This window comes from Diachasmimorpha longicaudata, chromosome 13 (genome assembly GCF_034640455.1).
Source record: "Diachasmimorpha longicaudata isolate KC_UGA_2023 chromosome 13, iyDiaLong2, whole genome shotgun sequence".
Taxonomy (NCBI): Eukaryota; Metazoa; Arthropoda; class Insecta; order Hymenoptera; family Braconidae; genus Diachasmimorpha; species Diachasmimorpha longicaudata.
Genome location: NC_087237.1, coordinates 2179943 through 2194284, shown reverse-complemented (window position 1 = coordinate 2194284; position 14342 = coordinate 2179943). Strand labels below are relative to the sequence as shown.

The following is a 14342-nucleotide window of genomic DNA, read 5'->3' as shown; positions in this document are numbered from 1 at the left end:
GGGGGGGGGGCTCCGTTTGTACAGCTCCGAGAAGTTATCAACTTATTATTCTAATCAATTATCCCGCTCATGCCCAATCGTTTGAAGGTCCTTTGCAGGTCTATGATAGATAAGAATTATTGTTTAATCGATCATCGTTTTTTTAAAATGAATTTTTCAAAAAAATGAAATATTTCTACGGAAGTTATCATCTTTTTTTTTTTAATTTGGCCCTAGAATGTTGAATGACCGCTCAAACGATCGAGAATCGTTTGCAGGTGATTGATAGATGATCATCAATCCCCTACAGAACACTAATTATGAATTATTGATTAAAAATCATTTTGAGGTTACTGAGCTCAGCGGCGGCAGGGTAGGGAGGTCGCCAGCCTTTCGATAAACGTTGGGGATCTCCCCTATATTCTCTGTCAGTGGATTGTATTCGTGATGAACTGAATTAAAGTGGACATTTCTTCAAAGAGGATTAGTCGATCCTATTCGCATTGGATGCCGCAAAGACAGAACAACTGAATGTTTTGTTGGGTTAATTTTAACCGAATATTGCACCACTAAACGAGAGAACAACAAATTCGTCGGAAGTTCAGGTCTTCAGGTGGGGAAAATTGTTGAGTTTTTAGAGAGAGGCATTAACCTGCTTATTCTGTATTGTTTTTATGATTTGTTTCTGTAGTTTGTCAAAATGGAGACGTCGGAGACGGCGGAATTGACGCCTTATCCGTATCAAGTGGACATGCTTGAACTGGCCCTGAGGGGAAATTCGATACTTTACTTGCCAACTGGGGCCGGCAAAACATACATCGCCGTAATGTTGATCAAGGCCATGAGTGCATCTATCAGGAAACCATTTTCAGAGGGTGGTAAAAGAACAATTTTTGCAGTTAATACTGTACCCCTCGTCCTTCAACAATCAATGTACATTAAGAGACATACTGGTCTCACTTGTGAGGGATACAGTGGTGATTTGGATGTTGACTACTGGAAAGAATCCAAGTGGCAGGAGGAATTCGATAAGAATCAGGTAATTCTCGTGATACTTGATATTTTAACGGATTTTTTTGGGTTTATTTGACAAATGCCTGGGAGACTCAACGAGGTACTCAAGTTTTCGTCACGAGCTTTCAGTGCTGAACATATTCAAGTTGAATTTTCTTCAAAAACTAGCTTAAATATTAAATAAGGCTGGATTTAATATTTACAACTGATGAAAATACTAAATCTAAAATCTAAATCTGGAAATATTGACTATTAGAAGAAGAAAATTTTTAATATTGATGTTATGCAGTACTTGAAAGTGTTCAATTGGTTCTAAATAATAAATAATTTTATCTGTAAATACCCAATACTTAGGGTTTTCAACAAAAAAATTACTTCGATTGAAATTAGCCGATGACATAGACTTATGAATTTTTCCGATAATTTGTAGTTCGAAATGAATCTATGAGGTAAACAATTGTGAATTCACCTTTCATAGAGGATTTAGTAGTAGCACCCTAGATACCGTAAACCGATTTAAGACCCAGTTGGGTAGACTGAACTGTCTGGAATATATAGTTTTTGTGTTTCTATCTTATCTGAAACTGTGTGTGCAGTCCTGCATCAAGCAGAGGTGCATAAAAAATGAAAATATTTTGAAAAATAAGTTGAAAGAAAATAAAAATAGGCAACCTGGCCTTTGTAATTTATATCTTAGGAAAATTGCAATAAATGCAAACTCGGCAATACCTGATTTGGCGGGGCCGAGGGGAGACGGGAGGGTTACAAAAGTACATGATTTTCTGAGGAGTTCAAGGAGGATTATTTTCAAATATCGTTCTGTGAAAAACGATTAATTATTTTTAACAATTTTTTAATATCAATAGTCTTACTCTATAATGCGCAGACCCTTGGGAATTAGAAAAGTCTTAATTAAAAGCTGGCTCACACCAATGGCAATTGACTGAACTTATCAACTAATACTAACGTAAAATACAATTTTATTATCCATTGAATTAAATATTTTGTTCATTTAATTATGTTGAGGTTCTAGTGATGACAGCCCAGATATTCCTCAACATTTTGGAGCACGGTTACATGTCTCTGAATCAGGTAAACCTCCTCATCTTCGACGAATGTCACAGAGCAGTTGGTGATCACGTAATGCGACGAATTATGAGACATTTCGAGAAATGGCCTGTGCACGAACAACCACGTTTTCTAGGTACATCAGCGACATTATTGAATTCCAACGTCGCCATCCACCAAGTCGCTGATATTGTTCACGAATTGGAAATCACTCTACACGCAAAAGTCATAACAGTGGATTCACTATCAATGATAGAAAACTATGCAAGACCAACAGAACAATTTGTTGAATATCAACCGGTGTCACAGGCACTTGATCCACGAATATCTCAGAGGTTTGAAATGATGATGAAAATCTTGGGTTCAGTTAAATTGAAAGAGCACGGAAGGAATGAGGAGACAAGTCCAGCATTCCAACCGAAGTCAAAGTTGTCTAAACTTCGAAATGTCATTGCTGATGCACAGGAGCATGTACACACTCAAGGTCTGTATGGTGGTAGCAAAGCTGTTCTCTTCCAAATGCTGAAGCTGGAAAAAATGAAGAAAAGGGCCGAAGATGAGGATAGTCTGACGATTTTGATCTACGCAGTCTCTCAATTAACACTCATTCGTAAGATCATTGAAGATGAAATTAATAAGACGGACTTGACTGAATTTGAACAAATTCACAAATACTCGTCCGACAAGGTAATCAAACTTATTGAAATACTGCGAAGACATTACAAAGAGAATGTCACTGAATCAGATTCGACTGATACATTTTCTGTAATTGTATTTGTTCATCGTCGGTTTACAGCAAAACTTTTGTATTATTTGCTGAACATCATTGCCAAATCACACGATCAATATTCTTTCATCAAACCAGATTACGTACTTGGTGGAGCAGTGAATGCATTCAAGACCTCTTGCGACGATATGTCCACATCAAAATGGAACAAAGAAGCTTTAACTAGATTTTCTACTCATGTGTCGAATATCCTTATTGCAACGGATGTCATTGATGAGGGTGTTGACATACCCCTCTGCTCTCTAGTGGTACGTTACGATTTACCGAATGACTTTCGGTCTTATGTACAGAGTAAAGGTCGTGCACGTCGTTCGTCCAGTAAGTACGTGATGATGATTAACATGACAGACGCTGAGAAAGAAAAATCGAGGCATAATACATACGTCAAGGCAGAAATGGAATTGAATAAATACTTGCTAGGTAACATTATTGCTCGACCATTTCCACCGCCAGATGAGATAAAGGAGTTTTTGTACAAAACGGTAATTAAGCCTTACGAAGTTGTTGCACCTAATGGAAACCGCTATTCACTTTCTGACACTGGTGCAGTATCACTGATCTATCAATACTGTAATAAATTATGCAGCTCGAAATTTGCCATCTGTACACCCACAATTAAAAGTCACCAAACGAATAATCCAGAAGAATTTATCGTTTCTATCACAATGCCACTTCCATCTCCTTTAAAAGACGAAATTTTTAGTGATATAATGCCAAGTTTGGTACTGGCTAAACGCTCAGCTGCATTGAAGGCCTGCATTGAACTGCATAAAATTGGAGAATTGAATGAGAGGTTATTGCCTGCGGATACCAAAGGCATGATGTGGCACATTTTTTGAGAAATTGGAAATTCAATGATCATGCTGGACCGACAACTCTCCTGGGCACTTACAGCTGTCACCGTCAAAACAAATTCATTCATCCGGAGGAATTGTGTTCAGCTTATCCACAGGTGAATGCTGTATCCTATTTACATGTCATCAAGGTTAAACCAACGTATTCGAGACCATTTGAGGATAAAAAGCATCGAGAACAAGTTTTCTACGATTTATTGAACGACTCCTCTGGTTTTGCCATTCTCTCCAGCAAGAAAATGTCTCAAGTACCTGGTTTTCCATTGTATATGAACATAGGGACTGTACAGGTTGAAATTGATGTCAATCACGGTGAAGTTGTTCTGTCTTCTGTTGAAATCAATCAGTTGAAAAATTTTCACTGGATTGTTTTTGCAGAAGTTTTGGGTATCGTCAAGTCCTTTACGATGTTTGATAATGAAAATGGTGAGAACACCTATCTCATTGTACCAATCGATGTGAATGAAAACATTCATTGGAATATTGTCAATGATAATCAAGAGATCCTCAAGATTCGTCACTTATCAGGAGGGGCTCCCCATAAAGCGGCATTAGTGTCAGCCCTATCACTGATTGGTTACTCGAGCGATAATAATGCTCCAAGTGTCGTTGATTACGACGATTGGCAATTAGTGAGGCCAAATTATCGTGATACTGTTTATATTGTGACAAAAGTCTGTTACAATATGAGTCCACTGACTGAATTTCCTACGGATGGCTTCAAAAATTATCGACATTATTACGGGGAGAAACATGGTTTGGTGATCACTGATACCAGACAACCTCTGCTGAAAGTTAAAGCAATATCCACGAATATTGATTATATTAAGCCAAGGGGTCGAAGTGCATCATCCAAAAGAAGGGAAAGAGACACTTTTGAGGAGCATTTGGTGCCAGAATTGTGCGAGAGGATGACCTTTCCACGTGTTAATTAGCTTAAAACTATGTACTTACCTTCGTTGCTTCATCGGCTGTCTCAGCTGTTGGTTGCTGAAGATTTGAGGAAGAAAATAGTACGAGAGACTGGATTGGGGGTGATTGAAGTGGCTAAAAGTGCCTGGCCACCTCTTCAATTGTTCGAGGATGATGACAAATGCGATTTATCGAATTGTTCTGAAAAGTCTCTCGAGGATAAGGAGGATCATGATCTTGTGGATGATATGAACGTTGATGGTGACAATTCAAATGGGCAGGTTGATGCTGATCGTTCGTTCCAGAAATGTTGAGATACTGATGGAAAAATACAACAAGTATCGATTTTTCAAGCGACCCCACGTTTCAGTACCTAATATTCAACTGATAGATAAACATGACATGTCTGAATCTCTACTGACTGGACCAACTCCCCTGGATATCATGTATGCTCTGACTCCAAAATCAGCTTACGATGTATTCAATCTCGAACGATTGGAAACACTCGGAGATTCATTTCTGAAGTACATCATCTCAGCTTATCTTTTTCAACGTTATCCGTACTATACTGAAGGTAGACTGACTGTTTTCAAAGGACAAATCGTCAGTAATCATCTATTCTACTGCGGTGAGAAAATATTACTTCCAGGTAGATTGTCGATAGATGATTTTAGTGCCAAGAGTAGCTTTCTATCGCCCTGTTTTCATGTGCCCAAAGAAATCAAAAAAATGATTAAAAATGAGAATAGTTCACCGAATGTTCTCTATGAACTTCCCCTGAATTTGGAGGAACGAAAAACGGGGAATTGTCAGATGAAACCAGAGCCATTTCCAATGAGAAAATATCTTCCTGGTCACAGATAGGAATATTGTATTGATTTAGTACTTTTGTAAGACGACAAAGGGATTTACGAATGCGTGCTAGGCATCGTTTTTCCAAATATTGTATTTTAGATCTTGATTAAAAGGTAAGAAAGAATTTGTTAATTTCATACTCTAGTTTTATTCTTTCCCGCCTCCATTTTTTTCTAACACTGTGGGGACCCTAGGGTCTGCATGTCGCCATTTTCTCCCCGCCAGGCGTTCACCTAAACCTAACCTAAATGCTAAGTCCTCCACGTGCAAAACCACAGTCGAATTGTGTTAGAAGTGTTGAGTATTTTTTTCATTGAAAAATGGCAAACAAGTCACTGAAACGGAAAAGGGAAATCGAAAATGTGAAGCAAGGAATACCTAAGGACGAGGGAGAAGTCCTTCCTGCTAAGAGGTCGTCAGATGAGCCACCAGTTAAAAGGGTTAGTTGTTCATGTCATTTCGTTGTCATTATTGGAATATTATTCAGAAGAAGGAAAGATTGGAATTGAGTTTTTTTGTTCGATCTAAATTCATCTCTTGAGAGATGGATGGAACATTCATTAATAATGCAACAAAAACAACAGACGAGTTATAAGATTTCTATGTAATCATACAATTTAGTCCTGATTAAGCGGTTCAACAATCCCTTGACTTCTAAATAAAATTCAAACTGTTGAGTTTCTTCCATCCTCCTGATAGATACGGCAAGAGAAACGGATATTTGTCAATCGTTTATAACTCGACACCAGTGAAGTGAAAATATCATTGAAATGAAAACAAATTTTTTTATTTCAAAAACTCAAAACTGAGATCTGATTTATTCAAATTCCGTCGTTCATTCAGCAGATAACGCTGAGTGAACTAAGGTCACTCTGTTTCATCCACCTCTTTACTTCTAGGAAAAATGGACGAACCGACAAAGGGTCTTGGTCTTCGCGTCCAGAGGGATAAATCATCGAGACCGTCACTTGATGGAGGATTTGAAGTCACTCATGCCTCATCATCGAACAGAAGCTAAAATGGAAAGGCAGAAGAACCTCCAGGTGGTGAACGAGATTTGCGAAGCCAAAAATTGTAACAAGGCGGTTTTATTCGAAGGGAGGAAGAAAAGAGATCTCTACATGTGGTTTTCAAATGTCAAAAGTGGTCCTTCTGCGAAATTTTTGGTTGAGAATAGTAAGTTAATCTAACAATTCCATATTATCTTCCCAAATTCATTTCCTACTTCTTTCCTAATCTTTGAATTTCTATTTTCCAATGAGGTTTTGATTGTTTGTTTTTTTTTTCATTTTCTCATTTTAATTCATCAACTTTTTGAAAAATTCAAATTTATTTAAACTATCAATTTTCACAGTTTACACAATGGGAGAAATGAAATTGACAGGCAATTGCCTAAAGGGATCACGTCCAATTCTCTCCTTCGATGAGAATTTCTCCACAAATCCTCACTACGCCCTTCTGCGAGAGTTGTTCACCCAGATATTTGGTGTGCCCAACCACCACCCCAAAAGCAAGCCCTTCTTCGACCACGTCTACACATTCAGCGTCCTGGACAACAGGATATGGTTCAGAAACTACCAGATTCTGACTGAAGATGGAGGATTGGCAGAGATAGGTCCCAGATTTGTCTTGAATCCAGTGAAAATATTCGCCGGGAGTTTTGGAGGAGAAACCCTCTGGGACAACTCCTTCTACATCTCTCCAGCCAAGTTTCGCCAAGCCATAAATAAGAAAGCTGGAGGAAAATACATAAATAGAATCGAGCAGAAGATGGCACAGAAGGCGAACAAGCCTGAGGTCTCGTACTCGTTGAATCCATTGGATGATATATTCAAAGGAGAACCATTGGTGAAGGCCAAGGAGCTGGAGGCCGGAGAGTCAGAGGAGCTACGGACGAACCAGGGGACTGGGGAGACGGGTGAGGAAACTGTGGATCCCTTCGAAGGAAAATCTCCATCCGAGATGAAGGAACTTGAGAAAAGAGCTCTGAGGAATTTCCAAAAAAGGGCTCAGAAGACCACCAAGTCCAAAACACTGGGGTCGAAGGTGACAAAGAAGAAGAAAGGAAAATGAATTTGTTATTTAGGTGGTTAAATAAAAAAAGTATTTTAGATTTTTGTCTTGTTTTTTAACAAACCGAATATGCATGAACCGATGGGAAATAATTTGGGAAGTACAAAAAATGTCATCCCCAAATTGGGGAAGTGATAATTCCCGTCTAAACATCATTTTCAAGTTTGATTTAAGAATCCCTCCACCGCTGTTAAACCGGGCACCATCATCACCTGGCACCTTATTCAATCAGCTATCTCCTTATATAAATAACGGTTCTGTAGATTTTTTACATGAAATTGGAGTCTGCCTAATTCATTCCTCATAATATTCATCATGGAGATCATCACAATAATTCCATTAGAATGTTTTTAATTAACTCACACACTACATTCATTGACTCAGAAATTTGCGTAAAAAAATTAGTTGTAAATATTAGGCGATGAGGAATATTGGGTTTCGTTGATCATAACACAGAAAAACTTCTTTGATAATTATTGCTCTTACCGTTTAAAAATTCTCTGTACAGTTGATCATTTGTACAGTTGAACAAGTACAAACGGAGCCCCCCCATGTTTTCGATTAACCTGATAAACACTACGATCCTCTGTCGCCAGATGGCGAAACAGATCGTTCCCTCTTTTTCTTCATCGCAGTCAGTGCCCACAATTTCTTTATTGACATGAGTTAGAAATAAAATCTTTCGACATATATGTGCCTAACGCGTGGCCCCGACAATGTTCATCCCTGCATCATCTCATATAGCATTTAATCTCGTTTAATTCCATTTTTTTTCTAATCCGCTTATCCTACCCAAGTGATCAAGGACCTTTCATTCCAATAAATAGATGTTTGATTACCCAGTAAGTATTTTCACTCTCTACTGATACTCATTATCCGTCAAAGTATATGACGCACTCTACTTTAATTATTTTAGATATGATACATGGTTCTTTCGTTGGAATTAGTGAGTAACTAATGACTGAAAGAACTATGAGTCCGTTGAAAAGTATGGCGACGAACTGAGAGATATTAATCCAAAGTGAACGAAGGCCTGAACAAAATTGAAATTAAACAAGAATTAATATGGTCCAACCATCAGGAGACGTTCCCTGGGGAATAAAGTTGATCTACTGGATCAGCGAGAAATGCTGTCGAAATCGTAGAGTGAATAAATTAGCGTGGTATCGTGGAGGTGTTCTAGCACTCACGTACATGGCATACACGTGCTACCATATGTCAAGAAAGCCCATTTCTGTTGTCAAAAATGTTTTTAATCTGAACTGCAGTACATTGTCACCTCCACCTGATATTATCATAGATGACAACAACAAGGACACTTGGTGTGATTGGGCACCGTTTGGTATGCGAACTTTTTTCATTAAAAATATCCAACAAGCTCGGTCAATTTTGTTTTTCCATTTGTTTTGCAATTTGTTTATTTATTTTTAGACACCCCTGACGCTCCTGCTCTCCTTGGAACTCTGGATTCGGCCTTTTTATTCGCGTATGCAGCAGCCATGTTCCTCAGGTGACGATTTCATGTAAGCTTCACTCTCGGAAAAAAAACAATAGACAGAGTTGAACTAATGAATTGACTTTTAAAATTTTTCCAGTGGATTCGTTGCTGATAGAGTGAATTTAAGATATTTTTTATCTCTGGGAATGCTGCTGTCAGGAATAAGTAGTTATTTATTGGGAATTTCTAAAGCATACGAGATCCACAGTCTCGGGTATTTCATCCTCATTCAGGTAATTGAAAAAATCAAAAAAATGTCCCCAAAACTTTTATAAGCATTAATAGTCTCAACATTTATACACAACATTTCAATATGTTATTGTCAGGCAATGGGTGGTGTATTCCAGACTACCGGATGGCCTGGTGTAGTAACGGTCATAGGTAATTGGTTCGAGAAGGGAAAAAGAGGTCTAATTTTTGGAGTTTGGAACTCTCACACATCGTTGGGAAATATTCTGGGAACTTTGATAGCAGCTGAGTATGTGGAGACAAATTGGGGAATGAGTTTTATTATTCCGGGCGTTGGCATTGGCATAGCTGGTTTTATAATATTTTTATTTTTGACACCCTATCCCCAAGATGTAGATTGCCTCATACCGAGTCAGCCTCGGTTTAAAAAATTGAATGCCACTAGTTCAGACGAAGGCACATCTGGTGAAGACAATGATATACGACACAGACAAGCTGAAGACGTAAGTATGATGAATACAATCTCGGTAAATTCTCCAGTGGTTTCAACGATTTCTGGGCAAAAAAATTCAAAATAATTTTTTTTATTTCTCATGGTTTAGAAGGATTACGATAACAATATTATTTCAAGAATGAAATCACTGAACAGCTTGACGAAAAATCAAAGAGAAAAACACTGGAAATCAAATTTTTTATGGAAATAATTTATTTATTTATCTCGATATTTGGTGATTAGCAAGAATTTATTCTCTTCAAATTCGTAGAGATATGCAAGATAAGCTTTATATATACCATTATTATTTCATAAATTTTGTTCATAAGTTTCTATTTTTTTTCTAATCTTCCTGCTAATTCATACGATTAATCATGGTTTTCTTTCATTTTGTAGTTTAATTTCGCAATAATATATAGCTAGTTTGTTGTATTTTCATTAACTTTAGCAGATCACGCATCGCTGTAGCTGGCATCAGCATGTTAACCATCCTGTAAGTGCATGTAATTAACATAATTCAATAAAATGGTTCATGTCAAATACTTCTAATATGAATAATAGCAAGTCAATTACACGGAGAAGAAAATAAACGAGGAAAAGGAGAGACAAATGCCTAATAATGAAGATTGTATTTAACAAATTTTGAGATTTTTTTAACTGCAAGGGTTATTTGTCAAATAATTTTTTTGTAAAATTTTCATTGTTTAAAATACAGTAATTCCTTCCTTCTACTCCTATATGATTGTAAAATTGTTGGAAAAAAGCTCCTCTGGATTACTGAGATTCTAGTCATTTTTTCGTGTTCGTACCTAATGATATACTTGTGAATAGAATTATTAGATTGTTATTTATTTATTCTTTATTATGTACAAAGGACGCAGCTCATTTACAATCTGAAACGAGCCCTATGCTACCAGGGAACAGACGGAGTCGGAGTTGCGGTAATGAACGAGCAATTGGATTTATCGGAGCGGTGCAAATTCCTGGGGTTGTGGAATACTCGTGTTCATTATTCTTTTCAAAACTTGTGAGCTATACATTTTTATACTGGCTGCCACTCTACATTAATGCTTCAAGTTAGTAAAATCAATTATTCTAGATAATTTATTGCCAATCTAACAATTGATGCTTTAGACTGGATTTTACCCAAAAATGATACTTAAGACTTTCATTATGAGAAGTTGTTTTATTTTTTGCTGATCTTGAGCCTTTTATTTTGTTCAGCAACCTACAGTCCAACATTGAGCGCTGACTTATCAATTTTATTCGATGTGGGTGGTATTGCTGGAGCTATTGCAGCTGGAATTCTATCTGATTACACTGGAATGAGTGCAGTTACCTGTTCTGGAATGTTGATTCTCGCTGTACCCATGGTAGGTGCCAAACAAAATTTTCTCTGTATTTGACAAGGGGAAAAACGCTTTTGCAAATTATTACTTTCCAACTATTCAAATCGCTGTTTTCACCTACTATAATAATAATAAATTATTTCAGCTCTTCATTTATGACTCGACGGGAAGTACAAATCTGGGAACAAATGTAGTATTACTACTGGTCACTGGAGCCCTTGTAAACGGTCCATACGCCTTAATAACAACAGCCGTATCCGCTGAACTAGGAACTCATAAAAGTTTGGGTGATGATTCGAAGGCTCTTGCAACGGTGACTGCTATTATCGATGGTACTGGCAGTATTGGTGCTGCTGTCGGGCCACTGTTAGCTGGACTAGTCTCACGGTGGATGGGCTGGCACAATGTATTCTACATGCTAATGGCTGCTGATGCATTAGCCCTATTATTCCTTACCAGGCTCACGTACAGAGATTTACGGGGAATGAGACAACGACGGTTGGCCGTGTAGAAGATATTAAAAATGATATTCTTAATTCAATTACTTATTTTTCTTCTATATTCCTTTACGCCTTAATCTCAAAATATCAGGCGACGATATGGTCGAGAGGAGTAATAAAGCAATGTATTGTATAATAAATATTTTTTTGAAAAAAAATTTATTGTGTTTAGAATATTATATTCATGGAGTTATTATGGAATACCCTCGGGTATGATATAACTTATGCTGTCGCCAAAATGTCCCCAAGCTGCTCGGTGTGTCTGGAATGTTATTATCCAGGTTAATAGGATAGCGCTCCAGAATAGCGCCCCAATACCTGATAGAATGACGTCTGAAAACATCGAAGCGGGATAATGTACAGGAAGTGATTGATAACACGATTAATTTCTTGTTGCTAATACGATAGAGGGAATAAACAGATTTTTGAGAGACTTACATTTTCGTATTGTTCTCTGCTCTTCGTATTGGGGCACGAGAAAAGCCTCCTTGAAAAACCAGATTGTGTTAACCATCCATAGAAATGGTAACAATGCAAATCCACCTGGAACACCAACAAATTTAATACTTTTGTGCAGGGAAAAGCAGTTATTCATGGACAAAACTATTAACTCTGACGATTTGATATGGAAAGTTGAGTTAAAGTTGTTAATAAATTATTATGGGCTACTTTAGACGTCCTTTAATAAATTTACAATATTATCGAAACCTATTGGCAATACAAAAACACCTTATAACCTATTATTGCTTGATTTTTACCTCTAAAATACCATTTGCAGAGATGAAGTTTCTTATCGTTGGGTGTTTTTGATAAATCCATTTCCAGGCTCCAACAATCACCCTATTTGAACGACAAAGTATTTGACGTTGAAAATTTCACACTTATCGTCAAGTGCAACGGCTGTCAGTTGGTCGAAGTTGGGTGCATGTAATAAGGTTTGACAATGGAATGTGTTCTCAACCTTTCATGTCGCCGCCCCTGAAACAGGAGGAGAAGTCCTTTCGGAAGCCGTGCATGGCGCTGTGCACTGCCTTCCCCTCACGCGCGTTTCGTTCCCTCCACTCAGCAATTTTCGCGGTCGAGCGTTCAAATCTCAGGGGAGGCACTCAATTTCTTTTTTTCAATTTCTCCCAAAAAAACATGGCATGAAAATTTGGAAATTATGGCACAATTGCACAGAATTTAACCATTTTGATAGATCGGCATCATAAACAAATCCTGCCCCTCCCCAATATTAAAATAGTTGAGTCAAGGTATTTGATTATATTATTTTGAATATTGTTAAAATCGCACAATGTTTAATCAACAGAAAAATGTATCAATCTATATGTCATGATCAAAACGTTTATTAATTCACGGAAATGGGCGATTGTAGCGGAAAATGATGGGTCTTCTTCCCCTTGGCAATATCATTTCCAGCTTAGAGAAGAACGCAGGCCACATTGGATACCGTGACAGCAAGCAGACTCGCCTCCTGCACGACTCCTTCCGTGGGAACTCCTTCACTTTGATGATCGCCTACGTCAGTCCGTCAGACAATAATTTTGAGACCTTCAGCCCATTGAGGTGCACAGACAGGACCAGCAAAATAAAAAATAAGCCTATTGTCAAGCAGCAGTCCAAGGCTACAGAAGGTGACCATCTTACTCTGCGTATAAAGCAGTTAAAACTCAAGCCCATTGAGAGGGGCCCTGTCGTCAATTGCCCTCTCGAGCATCAGGACCTTCTTGCGAAAAACCAAGCTTTGCAAAATAAACTTCGAGAGGTCGCTGAGCCATTAAACAGCAATTTGATTGCATTCATGGGAATGCATGAGATAGCTGAAGTTGCTGAGGCGAGCAAGAAACAGTTGGTCCAGGAGATTACTCGACTATTAGAGCAGATTCGGGCTGTGATGGCTGAAAAAAACATTGAGCAGCTCCATGACAGGCTCAAGGCCATCGAGCACAAGCTGTTAACAATTCAGGAGGACCAGAGGACATCATAGGTCGAGACAATTACTTTCGAGTCATCCCTCGACAATTATTCTCCTGTGAATGATGAAAGTAAAGCCTGCAGTATCAGTGAATCTACTCTGGGTGAAGACCACACAGAGCACACCCTTCTTCAGGCAGCTCGTAATGAAGGCGTAAGTACTATAAGTCGACAAGCAGTTTTGAAGGAATCAATTCATCAGTACATCGAGCTGGTTGAGTTAACACTACGATGCAGCTGGCGGTAGTCAAATCCCCTAGAATTGCAACTCTACTTTACTTTGAAATATCATAATCTGAATGGCCACTTTTATATTTTGGGAAGAATAAGGCACAGTCCAAGTCAAAACAAGGCTGGTGCATGATTTTTAATGTTTTTGCAAAACATGTCTTATACATTAACTCTGTTCATGAAAAAAATATATAAATTCTCCAAATTACAACACTGTAACGAATTTTTCTTCCTGTTCGTGTATAATAACTGTACAAGTACCTTAACTCACCCCCTGAAGGTTCTTTATCAGCAAATAACCGCTCTCAAGTGTCCCTGAACTAGATCGCACTGCGGCCCTACAGTTCAACACTAAAGTATCTCCGCACTATGTCCCTACAGCTCAAGAACTGAAGCCTTGAATTTGCCAAATCTCTCTGATATACTCTCTGTAATCCCATAACATTTCTGGACTACAGAGACACAGAGAAAGAGAGAGAGAGGGATTGATCTTCGCAAAGTGAAGATAATAGAGAAGGGAGTTTCCCCCTTACTCGCCTTAGTACAATCTAGTGATAAATGTGGCA

General features: G+C 38.1%; 4 protein-coding genes and 1 pseudogene across 8 annotated transcripts; 4 read left to right on the top strand and 1 right to left on the bottom strand.

Moving 5' to 3' along the window:
* The first annotated feature begins 167 nt into the window (after positions 1-167).
* Positions 168-5164, top strand: LOC135168926 (endoribonuclease Dicer-like; annotated as a pseudogene).
* LOC135168630 (endoribonuclease Dicer-like) lies at positions 5017-5478 on the top strand. The gene has a single exon (XM_064133010.1). The coding sequence runs from the start codon at positions 5017-5019 to the stop codon at positions 5476-5478; it is 462 nt and encodes a 153-aa protein (XP_063989080.1).
* A 14-nt stretch (positions 5479-5492) lies between these two features.
* Positions 5493-7582, top strand: LOC135168941 (ribosome biogenesis protein BRX1 homolog). The gene is made up of 3 exons (XM_064133584.1): positions 5493-5909; positions 6369-6645; positions 6824-7582. Exons 1-3 carry the CDS (start codon positions 5790-5792, stop codon positions 7540-7542), a joined length of 1116 nt encoding a protein of 371 aa, XP_063989654.1. The 5' UTR covers positions 5493-5789; the 3' UTR covers positions 7543-7582.
* A 575-nt stretch (positions 7583-8157) lies between these two features.
* Positions 8158-11729, top strand: LOC135168932 (glucose-6-phosphate exchanger SLC37A2). 4 transcript variants are annotated; one of them, XM_064133558.1, is made up of 9 exons: positions 8158-8384; positions 8459-8884; positions 8974-9052; positions 9138-9273; positions 9367-9732; positions 10174-10215; positions 10597-10798; positions 10947-11095; positions 11217-11729. In XM_064133558.1, the coding sequence occupies exons 2-9, from the start codon at positions 8608-8610 to the stop codon at positions 11580-11582; spliced, it is 1617 nt and encodes a 538-aa protein (XP_063989628.1). In that variant the 5' UTR covers positions 8158-8384; positions 8459-8607; the 3' UTR covers positions 11583-11729. The 4 variants fall into 4 exon arrangements, with proteins under 4 accessions (XP_063989628.1, XP_063989627.1, XP_063989629.1 ...); XM_064133557.1 differs by having other exon boundaries at positions 10171-10215; XM_064133559.1 differs by lacking the exon at positions 10174-10215 and having other exon boundaries at positions 8160-8384.
* LOC135168948 (gamma-secretase subunit PEN-2) lies at positions 11712-14184 on the bottom strand. Of its 2 annotated transcripts, none has more exons than XM_064133594.1 (4): positions 14048-14184; positions 12330-13801; positions 12010-12114; positions 11712-11904 (listed from the first exon to the last, which is right to left on the bottom strand). In XM_064133594.1, the coding sequence occupies exons 2-4, from the start codon at positions 12388-12390 to the stop codon at positions 11765-11767; spliced, it is 306 nt and encodes a 101-aa protein (XP_063989664.1). In that variant the 5' UTR covers positions 12391-13801; positions 14048-14184; the 3' UTR covers positions 11712-11764. The 2 variants fall into 2 exon arrangements, with proteins under 2 accessions (XP_063989664.1, XP_063989663.1); XM_064133593.1 differs by having other exon boundaries at positions 14038-14178.
* Between the last annotated feature and the right edge of the window lie 158 nt (positions 14185-14342).